The following is a 21,321-nucleotide window of genomic DNA, read 5'->3' as shown; positions in this document are numbered from 1 at the left end:
AACTCCCAATCGAAGGAACTATTTGCCATCTATAACAAACTGACAATCCCCCCAACTTCCACACAACCCACAGAGAAAGACAAAACATGGTGTAACAACATCCAGCATGCCATGCTAAACAACATCAAAACACTTCAGATCAAAATTAAGTCCCAATTTGATAAACTGCCCAAAGCCACACCACCCACATCAAAATCTCCTGCTATATCACGAACCTCAGACACCCCTCTGGGCACAAACAAACCCACACCGTTTGCGTTCAGGCAAGTTACCATCCCTGAAGTTCTATAGATCATGAAACAGACCAAACCGTCTCTATGCAAAGAAGATGCATGCCCAGCTAATATAGTCAAAGACTGTGCTACAGCCCTAGCCCCTTTTATCACTACCTTTATCAATGCCTCCTTCGCCAACAGCACAGTCCCGCTTGTCCTTAAGGAAGCCTGGGTACGACTGTTACTGAAGAAATCCACCATCAACCGTGGCTCCCCTAACAACTACCGTCCAATCACAATTGTGCCATTCTTGCTGGAAATTCTCAACAAGGCTGCCTACCTACAGATCCAATCCTACCTGGAAACTCATAACATTCAAGGTAAAAGACAATCCGGCTTCCGCCCTCGTCATGGAACGGAATCAGCCTTACTAAACCTCAAGAACCAACTACTTGAAGCCATGGACAAAGGCAAAACCTCACTCCTACTACTCCTGGATCTCTCAGCAGCCTTTGACTTGGTTGACCATAAGATCCTGTGTAAACATCTCCTGGACACTGCCCACTTCTCACAAGAAGCCACTGCATGGATCACCTCGTTCTTAGAGGGCCGAGCCATGAGGGTTTTTTCCGACCAAGCCTCAGCCTCGCCATCCCCCATTGAATGTGGAGTGCCACAATGGTCTTGTACCTCCCCCACTCTCTACAACTTATTTACCCTTCCCTTGTTCAGTGACTAAAATTCGGAATAGCCTTTACCAACTATGCCAACGACACTCAAATTCTTCTCCCACTAACAGGAATCTATGAACAAGACCTCGACACCCTCCAGAAGACATATGCACACATCCAGGCCTGGATGGCAGCCAATGGTCTCTGTTTAAATGGGGAAAAAACAGATATCCTACTGGTAGGCCCAAAAGAATCCGTAAAAAAACTAGATGACAAATACAGCACCTTCACTATTGAGAACTCCATTATCAGAGCCACCACTGCTGTGAAAACTCTCAGTGTATATCTGGACTCCACCTTATCAATGGACAGACAAGACAGTGCCATATCATCCTCAGCCGCACTCACCACTAAAATCATAAATGCAGTAAAACTTCACCTATCACCAAATAACTGCCTTAACATTGCCAGAACCACAATTGGCACATAACTTGACTACTGTAACATCCTACTCCTAGACACTTCTGCACATAACATTAACAGACTACAAATTGCACAAAACAGCGCCCTTAGAGCCCGCCCTAAGCATCCCTAGGAGAGAGAACATCTCACAGGCAAGAAAAAACGCCCACTGGCTACCAGTCAAGGAAAGCATTACATTTAAGGCCCTCACGATCACCCACAGATGCCTTGCCCAGACAGTCCCGGCATACCTAGCAGAAAGAGTTCACCAGGACCCAGCATGCAGACCAAAACGTGACCAATACGCTCACCTGCTCTCCGTCCCAGCCTTCAACAGAGTCAAAGCTGGCGGCACGAGTTTCGAAGTCTTAGCACCAAAAGCCTGGAATGTGCTCCCAATCAGGATAAGAAATTAACAATCCCTCACAACTTTCAGAAAAATGCTAAAAACTAACCTATTCAAGTAGACTATTTGCCAGGTGTACTGCTTCTAATACCGTTCCTCTATAACCTTGGAACACCTTCAACACTGTCTTTTTTTTACCTGTACCACTGCCATGAATTATCTGTACTGTGTGATTAAGTGAATATTCTGAAACAGCGCCACAATGTTTCCGGGCCGCTGGGCGCTTTATAAATCTAAATAAATAAATTAAATAAATAAATAAATAAATAAATACTGGAAGGTCAGCTGGCTAATGTGTTTCCTGCAGAGATGCTCTCAGTCAATTGAGCCCCAGAAAGATTGCACTCCGTGCTGCCCGGAGGCCTTTTCCAGACCTGCATGACACCTATCCTCTAGATAAACATTTCAGTCAAGCATCATTATCTGTTCGTAATTCCTGTAAGCCACACACTCCCTGCAAGCACAGACAGTACCTACAACAGAGTTAATACCTACGTCTATGTGAAAATTAGGATTCCAGCTCACTGTGGGAACCAGACAGTTTTTGGATTGTCACATCAACACATGCTCAGCAACCGAGGATTAAACCATCCCAGCTCCTTCATGTTTCACTCATGACGGGAAGCATTTCACCCATCTGCCGTACTGTCAGTATTCTTGCAAATGTTTGTTTTCCCTCTTCTCCTCGTCTGATGTATCCTTCAACCTTGATTGGTCTGAAAATCCCCAGTTACAGTTCAGCTAGCACACGTACTCTAGGTCCAACACTGCACAAGAGGGAACTCCAGACATTCCAAGTTCCACCTGATCTAACAGTGTATGTCAATCACACGATCATCACAACACTCTGGCTTTATACCAATCAAGCCATGGAACATTTACATCCTCGGATACTGGCCCTCTTCACGATAGACAGCCATTCATCACCACTGTTGTCCCACTGTGGCATTTAGTAAAAGTATATTTAGATGGAAAATTGCCCTGCACAGTAACACCAGTAAGGATTATTATTCTGATATGGTAGGATATGGCCTGAAGTGGGTCATTTACTCCATCTGCCATAGGGAACCGAGCTACACATACCTGATGCAGCCCAGAAAGGCTGAAACGTGTCTGTGGTTGCTTGCTGCTGGGCACATTCCGTGATAGCACAGACAGACTAAAATATAATGGCATGGGAGGGTACCCAAAGCAAAGCCAGTGGTTCCTATTAATTCATAAACCTCCACTCATGAATTTGGGGCTCATTATGAGGTCCCTGGTATTTCACCGGTAATGTTGGTGGGATACCGGGGAACTACTGTACTGTCTCTGCTGTCCGATATCCCGGTATTACCAGGATAATACAGGCGGCGGAGATGCCGGTAACTCCCCATTCCATGGAGTCCCATAGGACTCCTTGGGATGGGGTTGACTGAATCACTGGCATTGTTACTAACAGTGCTGGTGATTCAGGCATTTATCTGCCGGTAGGGACAGTAGATCAGAGCCCCTACCGGCACACTTGGAGTTGGCCGGTCTGGAAAGGTGCCGGTATACGTTGTTACTAGTACTTTCTTTCCAGACCGGCCACCTCGTAATGAGGCTGTTTGTCTCCATAAAGGTATGCCCAGAGGTGGGTCCATTGCTCACTGTACCATAGGGAATCAACCTGCACCTCATGACCTCATGTTGGGAGTTGCATGCGTTTCCCTGCAGTGCATTCTTTTCCTATTATTTCCTATCACCAATGTCAGCACTCCAGGCTGGAGTGCTGACTTTAGTGGGAGGACCAAGACTGAATTACATATGGCTCATGTTATGATATGGTAAGTCATTTATAATGATCGCACAGATGGAGTAAAAATGTTATGCTAGTGGTTATGGTTATCACATTTTGCTTTAAGTCTTCACCATTCTAGGTCTGTGGCTATGCCCATCCTACGTCAGGCAGGAATGGGCATGTTTTTCAACCTTCCCAGTACAGTAAAATGGGTACTATTCGGGTGTCTGACAATTCAATATAGGGAGTCTAAGTAAATGCATACATCTGAAAGACCTATAACGCTGGAGCAGAGTCAATCACGCGTGAGGTGTGCATATTGCAGCATTTCATCGAAGGAGGGTACGTGGCAGGCACGCAAATACTTTAGAAGGAGAAGAGAGGGTAGAGGTGCAGGCGCTGGATATTTGTTAGTAGACTTCAAGTGTAGTATATTAATTCCTAACGGATTATCATGAACCTTATTGTTGAATTTAGGTGCTCCTGTGTAGGTCTTGGCTACAGGACTGATAAATAGAGTACAAAGTGGAGGTCCACCCACTCATGGGGGACAACAACAAGGCACATTCTGAACTGATAACAATCAGTAAATGAACTTAAATCACCAGTAATCTAGTGCTCAAGGCACAGTCGAATGTGTAATTTAATCATGAAGTTAAATCATACATTTTCTTTGGTAATTCATCACAATTCTTCATCAACAATACATTTGCAATACATGTGAACCAAATTTCAAAGAAAAAAGACATGTACATTGAGTAACAGTGATAGAATTCTTTTTATACAAAATCGAAAAGAACATATTTCATAATTTGAACATAAATGCGTATCTGTCATTCTGTATGACTTAATTGGGACACTGTTTTGTGATGGTGGGCTACAGTGTTATTGTACAACACGTTTCGGGCTTAGACCTTCATCAGGTACAAGACAAGTTGCAGTTTCTGAAATAAATGAATAAATGTGGCTTCTAGTATCTCAGAGAACGTTCTATAATTCATATTCAATATATGACGGGTAAATCAGTGACTGACCTGTGTTCCTAAAGGATGTCCCAAACATTGGGAAGAATTCGATGTAATTAGGCCCATGATATGATCTGAAATTATTCTAAAAGAGAAAATATATATAGAATGCCATGTTTACACCAGTTATTAAATGGCCGCGTGTGGGGACCAGTCGCTTAGAAAAGCGCTGGGTCCCACATCGCGGTCATATCAGATTTTATTTTGGAATTGTGTGGTAAGATTACTCATCAGTTTCGGTGAGTCCACCCAGTAAATCGTGAGTGCTGGTAATTCTCAATATTCAATCAGACACAATATGTATGTGTCCCGTAGACACTCGAGCCTCGCAGTTTGGTACATTTCTAATGGGCGTTTGCTGGTTATTGATGTCGGAAACATGTGGATCTGAAAAATTGGATGTAGAATTATGTGTGAACATCACTAATTTATCAGCAACATATTTCATGCCCATCCTTTTCGCTTACCTACGTTCTGAGAGTAAATTGTGTTCCTAGTGTCAGTGCAGTTGTCTGTGGTTCATCCGGTCGCAAGGCAACCAGAATGCTTGGACGGGTGTTTGTTGGTTATCGTGGCTGAGTAACTTTGAATTCAAATTATCATGTGTCTTACTCCATTTGTTCATGAGTATTTCATCCGCGAGCAGTTTAATACTTGTTAATGTGGCTTACCTAGGTTTTATGGCTGGACAGTGTTCCTAATGTCAGCATGTCTCTCTATGAATCCAGGAAACCTGAAAGCTCCCCGACAACCGTATTTATGTTCTCCTGGTTAGAGGTTGTTATGCAGAGCGCCATCTTGTAACAGTTCGCCACCATATATAATGGATTGTATAGATATGATATGATATCTCTGTCTCTTACGGTGTGCAAACTTAATGAACGTTGCTTCGTTGCCATTGTCTGACATAAATATGACCACAATAATTATCCTATTCAAAACTCAGTTTGACTACTGATAATTGAGGTAGAGGATGGATGAGCAATCTTCGTGATTTTAGTTACCCATAAAAGTGTATGTCCTATTTTAAACACTCCACAGTCATTAGTAAGATAGTATTTGATTATCTATTTATGCGTGCCGGGTCTTAGTTGGCAAGCGATGTTAAGCTTCATATTTGTGTCTGTGGTCTCATGGGTAATTATACCATATCAGGGTGCCGTCATTTCCGTCTAGTATTTTTCATAAGGGAACATTCTCTCGCATATATACCCTGGGGGTCACATCAATTAATCTCAATTATAAATCTAGTCCAATGCAACTAGTTGTAAAATTAGTTGTCTTCTAGATCACAAGTGGCAACTCATGTCCCAGTCTATGTTCATCCCTCTTGGTGACATGGTATCTAATCGATCAATCCAAAATAGTTCATGTTGTAGTAGTTGTTTGGTAAGGTTACCTCCTTTGTGTGACAGAGTGGCATGCTCCAGTATGATGAGTTTGATCTGCGCAATCGAGTGTGATTCTTTCCACAAGTGTTTTACCACCGGTGATCTCTCTGTTTTCAATCGAATGTTGGATTTATGTTCAGACCACCTAGTCTTGGCTTTTTGTGTGGTCATCCCAACATAAAATAATCTGCATGGGTATTTAATCCCGTAGATGATGTCTTTCATGTCACATGTGGATGTGTGACGTAGTTTGATCTTATGGCCCATGTGTGGATGAGTGATGTAATTGCCTTTTCTCAAATAGTTGCAATTATTGCAGTTGTTATATGAAAGAGTCCTTTTGAAGTTTTGATTTGTGGTTCTTTTGGCTGCAAAGTCTGCTCTTATCAGGTGGTCTCTAATGGATCTGCTTTTGCTGTATGCAAACAAAGGTGGATTGGGACAGAGCTCTGCTAGGGTAGGATCAAGTGATAGAATGTTGCAATTTTTTTTCACGATTTTCTTGATGTTGTTGCTTTGGTGAGAGTAGGTGGTAACGTACAATATGTTGTCAACTTGTTTCCTCTCCTTGGGTTTCAAAGCCTCTTGTCGCTGGATACTGGTTGCTTTCTCAGCACATTGTTTCACAGACTCTGGATCATATTCTCTTTGAATGAATTTATCTGTTAGGGATTGTACCTTGTTGGTGTATTCAGAGTAGTCTGAGATAATTCTCCTGTATCTCAGGAATTGACTCAGTGGGATACTCGAGAAAGTTTGAAAGTTTTCTTGGGATGGAAGCTCCCAGCTTGTAGCATACTGTTTCTGTCAGTATTTTTTGTGTAGACCGTAGTTTGTATCCTCCCTGCTTTCAAATAGATCTTCACATCCAGAAACTCTATTGAGGATTGGCAGACTTTCGATGTAAATTTGATCCTCTGAGCCATTGTATCTATGTATTTGAAGAGATCTTCCAACTCATCCAGGAAGCCGGTCCAAATTCCAAATAGGTCATCTATGTACCTTACAAAGAGTTTGAGATGTTTGTTCCATCTAGTATTGTTTACCATATTCTGTTCTTCTAGATAGGCCATGTATGTGTTGGCATAACTGGGAGCCATGGAGGCTCCCATAGACGTTCCTGAGGTTTCGACAAAGTATCTGTTTTCAAACATGAAGAAATTGTTATTTAATACAATCTTCAAAAGTTTGAGAATCAATAGACGATCTGCTGTGCATGTCTCTTGTGTATTTAATAGTAGCGATTACATGGTCTCCAGGCCTCCCTGGTGTGTTTTGTTGGTGTAAAGACTCGTCACATCCATTGTAAAGAAATAGTCTGTATTCTCATCAAACTCAATACCATTTAGCTTTTGCAAAAATTAATTAGTGTCCTTAATATATGTTGTGAACTTGCGCGTCAGAGGTTGAATGGCTCTGTCGATATATTGTGCTAGGGATTCTAAGAGGCTGTTAGTAGCCGCTATGATGGGTCTGCCTGGGGGATTTTGAAGATTCTTTTGCATCTTAAGAAGGGTGTAAATCACCGGCATTGAGGGATATAGGTTAGTCAGGAATTGTTTGGTCCGGGATGTGAGGAGTTCTTCATTCCCTGCTTCGTCTAGGCCGGTTGCGATGATGTTGTGTACTGATTCCGTGGGGTCACTGAAAACCTCTAGGTAGGTATCTTGGTCTGATAGTTGTTGTTCTATTTCTGTTTGTAATTTGGAAGGGACAGTGGGGCTGACCCAAATCCAGTGATTAACATGTCAAGCTATTCATCCTTCAGATGGCCCTGACATGAGCACCAATGAGGTTGGGAATATAGAATATAGTTTACAATAAGGAAAACTCATGCTAGGCATTTTACCTGTGCAAAGGCTAGTTGGGCTGGGACACACGCACGAAGCAACTGCTCCTCCCTCCAATGTTATCCAAATGAGTACTATTTAGATTTGTACAATTGCAGTGCCATGAATGCAACATAGTCCAGAACCGGTCAAACACCAGTACAACCCAGATCTCTTGCATAAGTGATTCTGAAGGATGCGTTTTGCCACCTGAAATTAAATAGCTAATATTGATATGTATACAGCAAATCATATCATCGCTGTAAGTGGGAACAATTATCCCTGTGAGTTGTGCCTGGCTGCTTGAATGGAATGAGTCATGTCATGGAGTGAATGTTCAATGAGTGTCTGGAATGTTTGTGCTTAAGTGTGTGTTCAGGGCAGTTGGAGCTATGTAGCCTGTGTGGTGGGAGCCACTGGGCTCCATTCCAGCTCCTGTCCTGTTCCTATCCAGCTCCTGTCCTGTTCCTATCCTGAAGTCAAGTAATATGATGAAGCTTAATAAAGGAACTTAATTAAAGCTGCCTCTTTACAACACTCAACATAAGTGAACTTCTGAAGGAAGGGGAGTTTCTGATCTTTTCTGTGCACTGTTTACTGGCACTGAAATTGTCATGCACTTAAGTTGAACTAAATACTGAACTACTTGAAAGTCTGGAAACTTTGTGGCACTCCTAATACCCTGGAAAATCAGATCAATGGCTCATTGCCCAATACTTTTACATATAGAAAGGCGCTTAAACCCTTCACTCATCATTTAAGCCGCTGATTCTTAAATAGTAACTTCGAATGCATGTATGTATTTATGACGGTTTCCATGTTCCTTAAAGCCATTAAACTTAAATATGTGTAGTGAATTGGGTTTATCGTGTATATACTAGCCTGACCGCCAGGCATCTTGAGTCATAAAGGGGAGCTCAGCAACTGTGAAGGGCTGATTATTGACGATGAATTTTATATGTAATCAATACAGTCCTCCTTCACAGACATTGAAATTCTGAGCAAAAAAAATAAATGGCTGTTTTTTCAGATTTTAGCAGCATTAGGTAAATATATTTCATACATTTGAATGGAAGGAAATACTAAAGCTGTGCTCATGTAAAGCTGGAATGCACCCCACAGATTTCCACAAAACACAGGGTTGGCTGATTCATGGAATTATGTGCGCCGATATGGGGGGCCATTTGTGGGGGGCCATTTGTGAAACAGGGATTTGCGAGCAGAATGGCGCACAAAGCCCGTTTTTCGGCGCACAGTAGTCCATGAATCAGCAGGGGTTGTTATTGACCACTTTATGATGTGTCTGTAGGCACCAATGAGCACTTTGAGTACTCATCAGGGCACGGGATCCAGTATGGGTAGTAAAGGGGCAATACACCCTTAATATGCCACCTTTTCGTACAGAAGTGCACATCTGCATACATGCATATTCGCACATGAACCACTATCCCATATCTATGTATCTTTTTATCAATCTGTTTTGTTTAGATATCTCTACATATATCCATCCAAAAATAGGCCATTATAAATGTTATCCAAGCTGTCCATGCCATAACACACCATTACTATGAATTTAAAATTGTCTAGTGAATCAGACCCCCGTAGACCGTGGCCCCACAGGCCTGGCTAGTACGGGCTACATGCTTGTCCCTTAAGGGAACACCAGGAAATAAGAACGCAGGCACCAGGGTAGTAAAGGTATTTTATTTAATGTATAGTATGTTTATTTAGTTATGTGTGTCCTGTGTTTGTTTTGGAGTAAACCACCCAACCCGCCACGGGGCTAGATGGAATATTTAAAAGAAAAGAAAAAATGTACAATAGAAAAGAACGCCCCTGCCTAAGAATGGGCTAGGCAGAGGAGAGAAAAAAATCCAAAGAGGATTTTAAATAAAAGAGAGCCATTGGAAAAAGACAGTTGAGAATTGAGGGAAGAGAGGAGACAGAAAGGAAAATACTGCCTCGAGCAGCCACTTAGAGCCTGATTTCTGAAAATGGCATGAGGGGCGCCCCCCCCAGAGATTAAGTTGGGGGGCCAAGCTTCTAATGCTGGGGCAGCTAGGCCATCCTGGGGGCGTGGCACTTGTCAGCCCGTCCACGGTCCAGACCAGACGGGCCCAGTGATAATCATGGCCCAGGCACCGTACCAGGTGCTGCCTGGGTCAACAAAGAACAGCCCGGACCGGGTGGCTGCGTGTAAGGGGCAGGCCAGACCAGGCTGCCCAGACATGCCCCCAACGGCCTGCCTCATGGTCAGTGAGGCAGTCTCTTCATAAATGTTCTCCCAGGCTGCGTATGGCAGGCTCAGCCCGGGAGGTGAAGAGAGAAGTCTGCTCCATCCACCAGGGCGGACCAGTGAAGTGAAGTCCTGGGTCCCATCCCACTAGGTGGCTTCAGGCAGGCTGTCACACTCTCCCTCGCTACCTCACGCCAGGGTATACATCCTCTACACCCTTTCTCTTCTTAACATTCCTATATATAATTAATATCGTACCCATGCCTAACATACCCCCTAATAATTAACCCTACTCCCTACTTAGCATTTAACCTACTTAACATTTAGTAATGTTATACATATACCACATATGAGACACCAGTTTTGCAGTCAGTCACCACTTTCACAGTACCTTTGTGGGTCTGTCCTTGGTGCTAGCACACTGATGGCTGACTGCAAAGCTGGTGGACAAGATGGCTGTTCCAAGGCATAATTTTTGGGCTGGCTTTATGTTGGCTGGTGCATGGCTGCACTGCAAGGCTGGTTTGATGCTAGCTGGTTCTGGAGGAGCCTGGTGGCAATGAGGGCTGGGGCCTGGCCCCACTGTTAATTTTTTCTGGATGGCCTCTGGATGGCCGTCCACCGCATGGGGCCACCCATGGTCACTGCGCTCCCTGTACTCTTAAAAAGTCCTGGGCGGCCCCTGCGGTCTTGTGCAGTCTTTTGGGTGGGTACCCATTGGCTGGGAGCCCACAAGTCGTCCCTGCCGCTCCCCACAGCCCCGTTGGCTGAGGGATCCACCTATGATCACCGCTACACCCTGTGACCATTGATTATCTTCTGGGTGAGCCCCATTGGCTGGGGGCCCACCCATGATCACCACCGCATCAGCGGTATTCAATACAATCTTCAGGACAACCCTGTTAGCCATGGAAACGCTGCCATGATCATTGCCACCAGCACCGCCATTTCATGGTCAGGCAGCATCCCCATGGAAATAGGGGACGGTGCCATGAGTCACCGCGTCACGAGACATAGGGAGACGACAGTAATCCTTCACCCATGCTGCTCCGCTGGGCGGCCTGGGCCTTTCCTTCACCCAGGCTGCTCAACGGAGCAGCCCAAGACTTCCTCCTGCTCTGCCTCTTCACCTGGGTTGGCTGACAAGGCTAACCCGGGACTTACCTTCACCGCTCCACCCTCATGGGTGTAGCAAGCATCTCTCTTGACCTCCTGGGCTGGTGCCTGGCATACAATCCAGGAAGACTTTTACAAAGGGCCCGCCGGGCTGGCCACAAGCCGGGCCATCAGAGGCACGGTTGGGCAGCCTGGTTTCGGCTGCCCCCACATGTTGGCTGGGCTGGTATTTGTTGGCCCAGGCAGCACCTGGCACACTGCCTGGGCCCTGGACACCCATGGGCCTATCCAGTCTGGTCCACGTGCAAGCAGACATACACCACAGCTCTGGGGTGGCCGAGCTGCCCCTGGCATCAGCAGCTCGGTTCCCTGGTTAAGTCTCCGTGGGGGCTCCCAGACTCCACCTGCCACCATTTTCAGGAGTCAGGCCCTGGGGGGCAGCTTGAGGCAGTGACCCCCAGTTAGGTCATCTGCTTCTCCTTTCTTTACCTCTCCTTCAACTGTCCTTTTCCAACTGTCTTTTGTTTCAAATTCTCTTTGGATACTTTTCTCCCATGCCCAACCCCTTCTTGGGCAGGTGAATTCTGTCCCTTTGTTCTTTCTTTTTCTTTATTTATTCTCTCTCCCTCTCTCTCTCCCTCTCCGTCTCTCTCTCTCTCTCTCCCCCTTTCTCCCCCTCTCTCTCTCTCTCTCTTTCTCTCTCTCTCTCTCTCTCTCTTTCTCTCTCTCTCTCATGCACACACTCATATTAAAATACTTTATGTATCCTGGTGTCTGTATTTTTATTTCTAGGGTCCATTAGGGGACATGCATATAGCCCCTACTAGCACCTGTGGGCCTACAGTCTACACCCCCATGTTATTCTCTCACCCAACTAGCCCCTTTTCCGCACTTCTTGGGAACTGGACTATTCAGTAGGGCAACTGGGATCTTATTGTGTCTTACAAGGGCGCTCAATACCAAACCAATTCAAGTGGATATATTGGGCCTCATTACGAGGCTAGCGGTAACCTGGCTGCCGCCGGTATTAATTTTTTTCTGGTGCCCAGAAAAACCTTGCCGGTTCCGGTAATTGCCCTTTTCTGGGCGCCGGAAAAAATGATTCCCCATTCCCATTTGAGCCCCATAGGACTCAATGGGAATGGGGAGGGTGGTAGCACGGGTACCATTAATAACGGTGCCGGTGCTACCATCATGTTCTGCTCGTGGGTGCCAGTACGGCCACCAGGGCAGACCTGGTGGCTGCAAAGGCACCCGCCGGAAGAAGTTGTAGTATGGCGGTACGGTAGCAACGGCGCCGGTAGCACTACCTGCACCATGGTTGCCTCACCGCCATACTTATAATGAGGCCCATTGTCCCAAAATTGTTCAAGACCTAAACTATTTCAACGGTGTCCAATAAGACTATTATTCTCTGATAAATAAATCACAAAGATGTATCTATTGTGGATTCAAATGTTACTTTCCCAACCCATCTTCAATTGCCACATCTAACTCTTCAGCATGTGTGTCACAGTTGTGTGAAAGCTGGTATTATAATTAGCTAAACCATCATCATGTACACTTTTTGGCTAAGCTCAATGGAAAGTTAATCATTGTCATACAGGTCTTTCTCTAGTGAAAGTGCAATCAGTATTCCCTTTAATAATACATACCTTTCACTTCTTCACTAGAACAATTCAACATAGCCAGCTACCTATATTTGGTCTAAAGATGAATTTCTCATGTGTATCCATGACCTCCAACAAAGCTCTCTTGATCTGCCAATTATTCCAAATAGTAGTTTCAGCAAAGATATCCTTTCCTTGGCCTAAAATCTCCAACAATCTGTCAGGTCCAGATTTCACGAGAGAAGCTGTCTCTTAATACCTACTGGTATTATAACGTTCTCTTGCTCCCTCTTGCAAGCGGTTGACTGCTTCCCAACACTCAGACAAATGTGTATGATACATGTCTAATTATATATGTTTTCTTTTTCATAACAGAAAAGCATACCCGAATAAATCAGCTAGCCCAGGACACAGTAGAAAAGGAATTTGAGAGGGATTACTGGCTGGCTTACAAAAATGTTGGGAGTGCTGAACATGCCAAGCAAATCGAACTCCTGGAAATGGAACTTGTAAATATTCAACAAAATCTCAAAGAAATAGAAGGTGAGTTGAATGGTCATGCCCTAGAAGCTCCATTGGATATTCACACCTGGATTGCAATGCTGGAATCCTGAAAGCCAATCGGGACGCTAGGCTTCTGGGTCATTTTCACTGATGTAGCCATGTATCCTGTGTCTTCCGAGGATTCCATGTTCTACAATGGGTGCCGTCTCTGTCTACCCTTCATCCTCACGCGCTCCCTACTCCTCCCCTCCACTGCTCGCTTACCTTACCTAGATGGGGTGTATTACCAGGTCATGTAATGCCCTGCGGCATAAGTTACAGGCCTGACCTAAGCGAGGGCATTAACGATTGCACTGGGGCATTACCTGACACAGTAATGCCTCCCATCAAGGGGTTTATTGCTTTTAGTATCCTGGGACTTTTACTCGGGATACTATTATACAACAGAGATTCTCACCTTGTTACGTGGTTAGTTGTATCAGAGCGAGAGATCATTACGGCTGCTGGTTTGCTCGTGTTGATCTCGTGAGGTGACGCTAGACCATTCAATTCAATGCGCGTGCGGGTGCTTGGTGGCCATGAATTAAGTATAATTTAGATGCTGAAAGCAGTGGTTTTCAGTAGAAATCAATAACATTTTTTGCTGAACTGTAACAATGTGGCTAAACTCATGGAGCAGTATCAATTAAACAATTTGAGGATATACTGAGGCACTCATTACCGGTCTGGCGGCTGCCGTGCCGGTAAAACCGGCAGGTAGCCGCCGGATCCGTAATGATTTACCGTCGCCTGACTTGCCGGAAACACTGGGGCATTACAACCCCGGCGGTCCGGTAAGTCAGGCGCCGGTAAAATGTTGATCCCCATTCCTATAGAGTCGCAAAAGACTCTATGGGAGGGAGGACCACGGAAGCACCGGCACCGTTAATAACGGTGCCGGAGCTTTCGTGAAAGTCTGCGGGCGGGTGCCACTCCGCCTGCCAGGTCTGTCCCTGGCGGGCGGTTACAGCACCTGCCTGCAGATTTCTAGTTCACCGGTCTGGAAACAACAGTGGCGGTAAGCTTACTAGCACCGTTGTTTCCGGACCGGCAAACTTGTAATGAGGACCATAGGGTAAAACCAATATATATTATAAACATACATAACTGAAATTCAATGCAATGAAACTTTTGGCTAATAGAGTTTTAAATGTCTGCTGGTTTGCTTGCATCGGTACTGTGAGGTGACTTGGATCTATGTGATACTTACGATGCCAAAAATGCTGACTTTTTTTTTAACCCTTTACACCACATATATATGCGGTGGGAGACCCCCGCAACCCCCCTATATTAATATTATACTCTAAAGCCTGCACATATATATATGGTGTAAGGGGGGTTAAAACAAAAGTCGCCATTTTCGGCCATCGCAATTCCCAGCTCGACATTTTTGTACGATTCCAGATGACACTAGACCGTTTAATTAGTTGCAGGTGCGGGTGACTGGCAGCCATGCTTTTGGTATTATTCGACAGGAATCAATATATTTTTTTGCTGAACTGTAATTCTGTGGCTAAACTCGTGGAGCAGTATCAATGAAACAATTTGAGGATATATAGGGTAAAACCCATGTATAATAAACATACATAACTGAAATGCAATGTCTTGCTTCGAGTCCTGCATTTGTGAGGAGTTGTATAACTGCATATTTAGACTTGTTGTTGTAGATTGTTGCCAGGTGAGCAAGTTGGGTTACTTTTGGCATAAATATTCCTGGAGGTTTTTTTTCCCCCAATGGCCGATTAGTGTACCATGTACTTTCATTTGAGCATTGTTCATTTTTTTAATCTCCATGGATTAACAACGAAGTTTTGAAATGTAACGTAGTAGTGAACGAACAGGACAGTTTCAATCATTGGGTACCTCATACATTCTTCCTCGTAGGGCACAGCAGAATCATTCCAGAAAGGAGTGATGATGTTTTGTTAGTTCATTAAAAGTCATTGGTGGTGTGGGAGGTGAAGCCAAATGCCTATGAAAATGGCCGCTTAGCCCTGAATCTCCCATTCCCCCTCAAGCAGTTTCAAATCTATAGATGGCTGCTGGCTTCTCTCCGGCAACTGGCAGGGAGAGAATGGGTTCGGAATTGACCAGAAACCTCTAGGTGCCGACTGCAGCACCGTTGGTAAGCAGGAAACCCTGATATCGGGAGGCAGGCTGCGGCGGGAAGTGAGCATAGAAATGGCAGTTGGCCGTCCTTAGCTGCTTACTGGCGTGTGGAGCAGAGGTGGAGTGCCGGAAGCCTGGGAAGAAGACGTGAAGCTTGTGAGACTGCCCGAGCGAGCATGTTGGAGGTCGGCAGAGGTGGAGCCCCGGGCCGGAGGAGTCTGTGAGTGGCTGCAGCAGCGCGGAGAAGGGAGCCACGGTCACTGGGGAAGCCGACCTGCCATGTCCATAGAAAGGAAAAAAGGACTGACGGCGGTGCCGGCGCTCATGCAGTGAGATGTTGAGTGAAATGAAGGCACTGTATGGAACAAAAGAGAAGCCCCCTATGGTAGCACGGACGCAGCTTATTTACAAGACTTGTTCACACGACTGTATAATCAGATGCAATGGGTCAGAGTGAAGATGCTTGGCGGCAACTATATATTCTGGTCCCCATGAGTATATTAGATTGTAGTGGGAGAGAGCAACAGTTTGCACAAGACATGAGCCTGAGCATGTAAGCAGGCCGATGGCGGAGCCTGGCCATCATTGAGTGTGCAGGGGTGTGCAAGAGAGGAGAGTGCCCCTTGGGGTTGGGGGGCCATAGCACAGGTGCAGAATGAGAGATATGCTGGCGCAGATGCAACTGAGGTGGCAAACATAGCAAACTACCCCCATACTGAGACAGATGAGCAGGAGCGAGAAGGTGACAGAGAGGAGGGGCTGCAGGCAGCATAGGAGAGAGATGAGGCACTGCAAAGGGCTAATAGATGGGCATTTGACAAAATGGTGACCAAAGTTTCAGTGGAGAGTAGGCCCGCCTTGGAGGTCTTCAAACTGGACTTAGTGTGAACCCGTAGGCCCTTTAAGACAAGCTAACAGTATCTGAGATGGATGGGGATGCAGATCTTACTCTAACATCAATAATCAGACCGACTCGGGAAGTTGGCAAAACACAACTGTTTTAATTGAAATGTCTAAAACAGGGAGTACAATGGACATCAACGGACGCCGCACAAGTATTCTCTCAAGAGTTCTCAAAACATTTCATAATGAATTATATTTATATAGCAAAAATTCATAATCACTGATGTCATACTGCGTGGCAAAATAAGCAAAATTTACGGGGGTTTCTGATTTGCTTAAATGGAACATCTACGTATACTTTCTATGGGGGACTGAACTGTGATTGGGTCTCTAAGGTCTGGTGGACAGCTATGCCCACCCCGAGTGCAAGTCATCTTCCGTGTCATACTAATACACAACGTTTCATTGGCTTTTCAAACTATAGGGCGCTCTGCTATGTGGCCCTCTACAATTGGTTGGCACACTTGTAACCTTCTGGAATATTCCACTCGCTAGCAACACGCAAGCTGAGTCCCCAGGTGCTGGAGGGTTGGCTTGGGCATGCCTCCGCCACCCAATTAGGCCAACATCCATCATCACTCCTACTGTCTGCCATTCAATTCGTTTTTTGAACTCAGCCTTGCAAAGGAGCACTGTGCCTGAGAATAAAAGGGAGTGTAAACATTGCCTTATCTTCTTGTCTCTGTGTAGCTCGCCCAAAGCTATTTTCATCTGACCATGTGACAGAAGACCAGTGTTTTTCCATTACACCTCAACGGGAGCCTGTCTTGCTTCTCACGTTCATTGTATCACCTCAAATAGATAACCAGTTACTTGGCTGCCCCAACCCTTGATACTGGGCCAGACAAGCCTTCTTGAATCTTCCTTCTCCGTCAGCTGTTTTAGACTACTGCGCCACACTTTCAGCCCTTCTATTCGTGGGGTCCAAGTTTGTTAAAATGTGTTGGGGAACATCCAGATTCCATACATATATATATATATTGGCAGCACCGCCTGCAGTCTATTCACTACGTGTAGCTAGCCTTATGATTACTTAATCTACTTACGTTACTGCATCTGTACAATTATAAAACGGCTTTCCATTTTCTTCAGTGCTTATCTGCACGTGCAATCTTCATTTTGCTCATGAAGCGTTGCTCAATCTTTTACTTTGCCATCAGATTCTATAAGGTCTATGTACTCTTTATTGGCATCTCTTCTGGGTGCGTCATTTCTGCTTCATGTGACGTCACCAGTCTTCTCTTTCACCCATCTTCACACTTCTTCCGGAATTTTCTACAGAAGACTATCATTTCTTCGCGGATACATCATATAGGATTTTCTCAATGGATACCTTGTTTCAAGGACACTTCGCAGTATAAGTACCATTATTGGCATTGCGCATGTCGCAATTTCCGGTTGCCAACATATAGGCAACATGGGGTGGAACCTCCAGAAGAGGCACTTGGCTCGTCCTCTACAAGTGCTACAACAATTTGCCAAGCTCAGTCTTGTGGTGTCAAGCATGGATGCGAGGGTGAAGGACACGCACAGGGAAGTCTTAGGTGTCAAGGCAGAAATTAGTAAGATCACTGAAAGAATTATGGAGGTGGAGGAGAGAGTGGGGAAAAGTGGAGGAAGTGGAGGACAAGGTCTTTAGTTTTCAAGACCAAATGGATGAGCTGTGCGCTGCTAACAGTGAGCTTGAAGACAGGAGCCAGTGCTGCAATCTCAGGTTCTCTGGGTTTCCGGTGGCAGTGGAAGGAGCAGACCCAGTAACTTTCCTGAATAAGTGAATACCGACAGCCTTGCATCTGGATTTTGGCAGGACACTAGAGATACAAAGGGCGCATAGAGTGCACAGGTGCAATGGGAGCAATTCACGCATGCCAAGACCAATGATAGCCTTCTTTTTGAGCTACCCGCATGTGCGCCAGATCTTGTCAGTGATCAAACATAAGTCTCCAGTTATGTGGCAGGGGCATAGGCTATATATCTCACCTGATTTTTCTAAGGAGATGCTTGAAATACAGAAAAGGTTTCTAAACATGATACCTCTGATGCTGAGGTGGGATGTACGGTATGGACTGGTCACTAAGGGTCAGTAAACAAGAATCTTCACAGATCCATCGGAATTATGGGACTTCCTGCAAGACCGGGATGCGCAAGCTATTGCGACGTCGCAACCACAGAGAGAAGATAAGCAGGGGGAAGAGAGGCAGCACCAGGAAGGGCTGCCAGTGAGAAGACGGGAGGGTGTGTTGGACAGAAATCAAGGGGCAAGGCACAGGGTGTTTAATGAACCGCAGCAGTGGAGGGAGGGACCTGCCATGGACAGAGAAAAGTCAAGGTCTCTGCTGAACAATAAGACATAGGCCCAATAGCCAGATTGGCAATGACGGCTGAAGGGAAATACGGATATAGAGACACCTGGAGCAATTCTGGAGCAATTGTGATCAGTAAGGAGGTTTGTAAGGCCTAATAGAAATTGATGTGGCAAGACACCATGGCATTGAGACAGCCTTATCTTGATGGTTATAGGTGATAGGATCTAAAACAAAAGGATCGAATGCCTTTTTTTCGACACCAAAAGGATATTTTTTCGTATGGGGGCCCCCCACCGACCCCCGTTTCTTTTTTACAAAAACCTTTTTTTGCATACCAAATAAAAAAATACATATTAATAAATAAATAAATAGAAAAGCATTCGACCCTTTTTTTTCCGGTCATTTTGGATTCGAAAAAAGGGCATTTGATCCTTTTTTTCGATCCTTTGGTTGGACGACATTTTTAAGAAGGGGACTTCTGTTCTAACTGGTACGTGGGTAAGCGCCCACAGAGATGACATGTAAGTGCCTATAACGAGGGGGAAGCTTACGGGGGTGGGGGGCGGAGTGGTTGGGAGTAATGGGATCAGTTGCGACACTGATGAAAGGATGGGGCGGTTGGGAGGGCCTTTTAACCCAGTGGATGACTCTCATAGGGAGGGTGAGGGGGGAAGAAGGAAGGTGGTAGCCACTGGATTGTTTCTGGTCAGGTTTTTTGTTGGCAGGCTGATATTTGTTGCATGGTCAAGCAGTCTGACGGGGGCAGGTTGCAGGGATGAGACACAGTTGCAAGAGTGGCGAGGATGGCATTATATTATGTGGGAAGACACCACTAACGAAACAATAAAACAAGCCATAGATGAGCGATGATTTCAGGGTGATATCTGTAAATGTTAATGATCTGGGGCACTAAAGAGGAAGGAAGGTACTGCATTATTCAGCCATTAGAGTTCTACTTAAAACTCTATCTCTCACACATAAAGGACTGAACAACACTGCACCCCTTATATATCGGCTAGACTGACTAGAAAATCCTTTACCCACCACACTAGAGCCTCTATCCACTCCCTACTTGAAACGCCCAGATTCAGACTAACTAAAGCAGGTGGTGCTAGCTTCCCTGTTAGAGCGGCCTGCGCCTGGGACGCACTCCCTACGGCATTGAGAGCCAATCTCCCCTACGTTAGTTTCAGATGTAAGTTGAAGAGTTGGCTCTGGAGTAATGACCACTAACCTTTTGAACCCGGTCCCATCATTGCGCATAACCACTCTTGACCTTACCCACTCCAGACGAATGAGAGGGACTTACATTTTGCACTCCTTGTACATTTGTGTATTTGTATTTATACCTGTTAATATCTCACATAATGTATCTACTGTATATATCCTCTGTATGTATGAAACCTAAGCCTAAGTATTCTTGTAACTGCTGCGCCCGGCTACCCCTGGGTTTGGAGCGCATTATCAAATAATAAACTAAACTAAGCTAAGAAGATAGATGTTGCAAACAAGAAACGCACCTTAGCAAAATAGAGGCGGAGAAGCTGCGTAGGGATTGGGTGGGCAAGGCATATTACAGCAGTTTGGAAAAAGGGAGGAAATGTGGGGTAGCGATTCTCATATGTAAAACTCTTGGCAAAGGCGAAATATGAATTAAATGTTCTTTTCACAAAAAAGGCTGAACATTCTTTGTTCCGATTGAAGGACCCTCACTATGAGCAAGGGGAGAAGGCAGGACGGCTACTAGCTGCCCAATTGAAGCACATGGAGGGAAAACACCGCAATTCCCCTCATTAGAGTTTCAGAGACGGGGTAAATATTATGGACCCGGATGGAATAGGCAGCGCTTTTTGCATTTTCTATGGACTCCTGTATACAGGGGAGGCGCCCATGGACCAGAAGGAGGAGAATAGTTTTATGAATGCCATATCCATTCCTACATTAGGAGAAGAGCATAGAGCTATGTTGGGGGCTCCGTTCACAGTCGAGAAAGTGCAGGAGGATTTAAGAGGGATGAGAACCAATAAAGCCCCAGTTGAAGATGACTTTCGTATATAACTCCATAAGGTGGGGGATGATAAGCTAGCAGGTATGCTGATGCAGCTCCATAATGAAACTGAAAAGAAGGGGTCACTTGACTCGGAGTTCGACAGGGTTTTGATTACTGTACTTCCGAAACCGAGCCGGGACCCCACAAGCTGTGGAAGCTATCGACCAATCTTGCTGATTAATGCGGATATTAAATTCCTGGCCAAAATTAGCAAGGAGGCTATGGAAAGTGAGCATGAAATTGGTGCACAAGACACAAGTAGGGTACGTGCCTGGCCGCCTAGCCAGGGATAACCTGAAACCCTTACTGCATACACTCTGGCAGGAGGGTGGGAGACCCTGAAGTAGCACTGTCATTAGACGCAGAGAAAACGTTTGACAGGGTGAAGTGGGGGTACCTATTTCAAACATTGGAGAGGTTTGGCCCGGGGAGGCACTTCATACAAAAAGTACTGTACTCTCAGCCGATGGCCAGAGTGAATGTGGGGGGGCATGTCTCGGAGTACTTTCCAATTACAAGGGGAACGAGGCAAGGGTGCCCACTGTCCCCGTTGTTCTTCATGCTAGCATTGGAACCACTCTCCCTGTCTATACAGGAACATAGAGAATTAACGGGGTTACAGGTGCCGGCTGGGGAAGTGAAGGTCCTGCTATATGCATATGACATACTGCTAACGTTAGCCAACCG

At 45.3% G+C, this 21,321-nt stretch overlaps 1 protein-coding gene across 1 annotated transcript in view; it reads left to right on the top strand.

The window, feature by feature from the left end:
• Positions 1 to 21,321, top strand: part of CCDC83 (coiled-coil domain containing 83) — a 472,571-nt gene that overhangs the window by 186,048 nt on the left and 265,202 nt on the right. Inside the window, exon 5 of the mRNA XM_069639776.1 lies at positions 13,099 to 13,266. Within this exon, the coding sequence (XP_069495877.1) occupies positions 13,099 to 13,266 (168 nt within the window). The remainder of the gene's footprint in view (positions 1 to 13,098; positions 13,267 to 21,321) is intronic.

Source organism: Ambystoma mexicanum, chromosome 7q (assembly GCF_040938575.1).
Source record: "Ambystoma mexicanum isolate Mex_15411 chromosome 7q, UKY_AmexF1_1, whole genome shotgun sequence".
Taxonomy (NCBI): Eukaryota; Metazoa; Chordata; class Amphibia; order Caudata; family Ambystomatidae; genus Ambystoma; species Ambystoma mexicanum.
The sequence above is the reverse complement of the archived record's forward strand: the minus strand, read 5'-3'. Positions and strand labels throughout refer to the sequence as shown.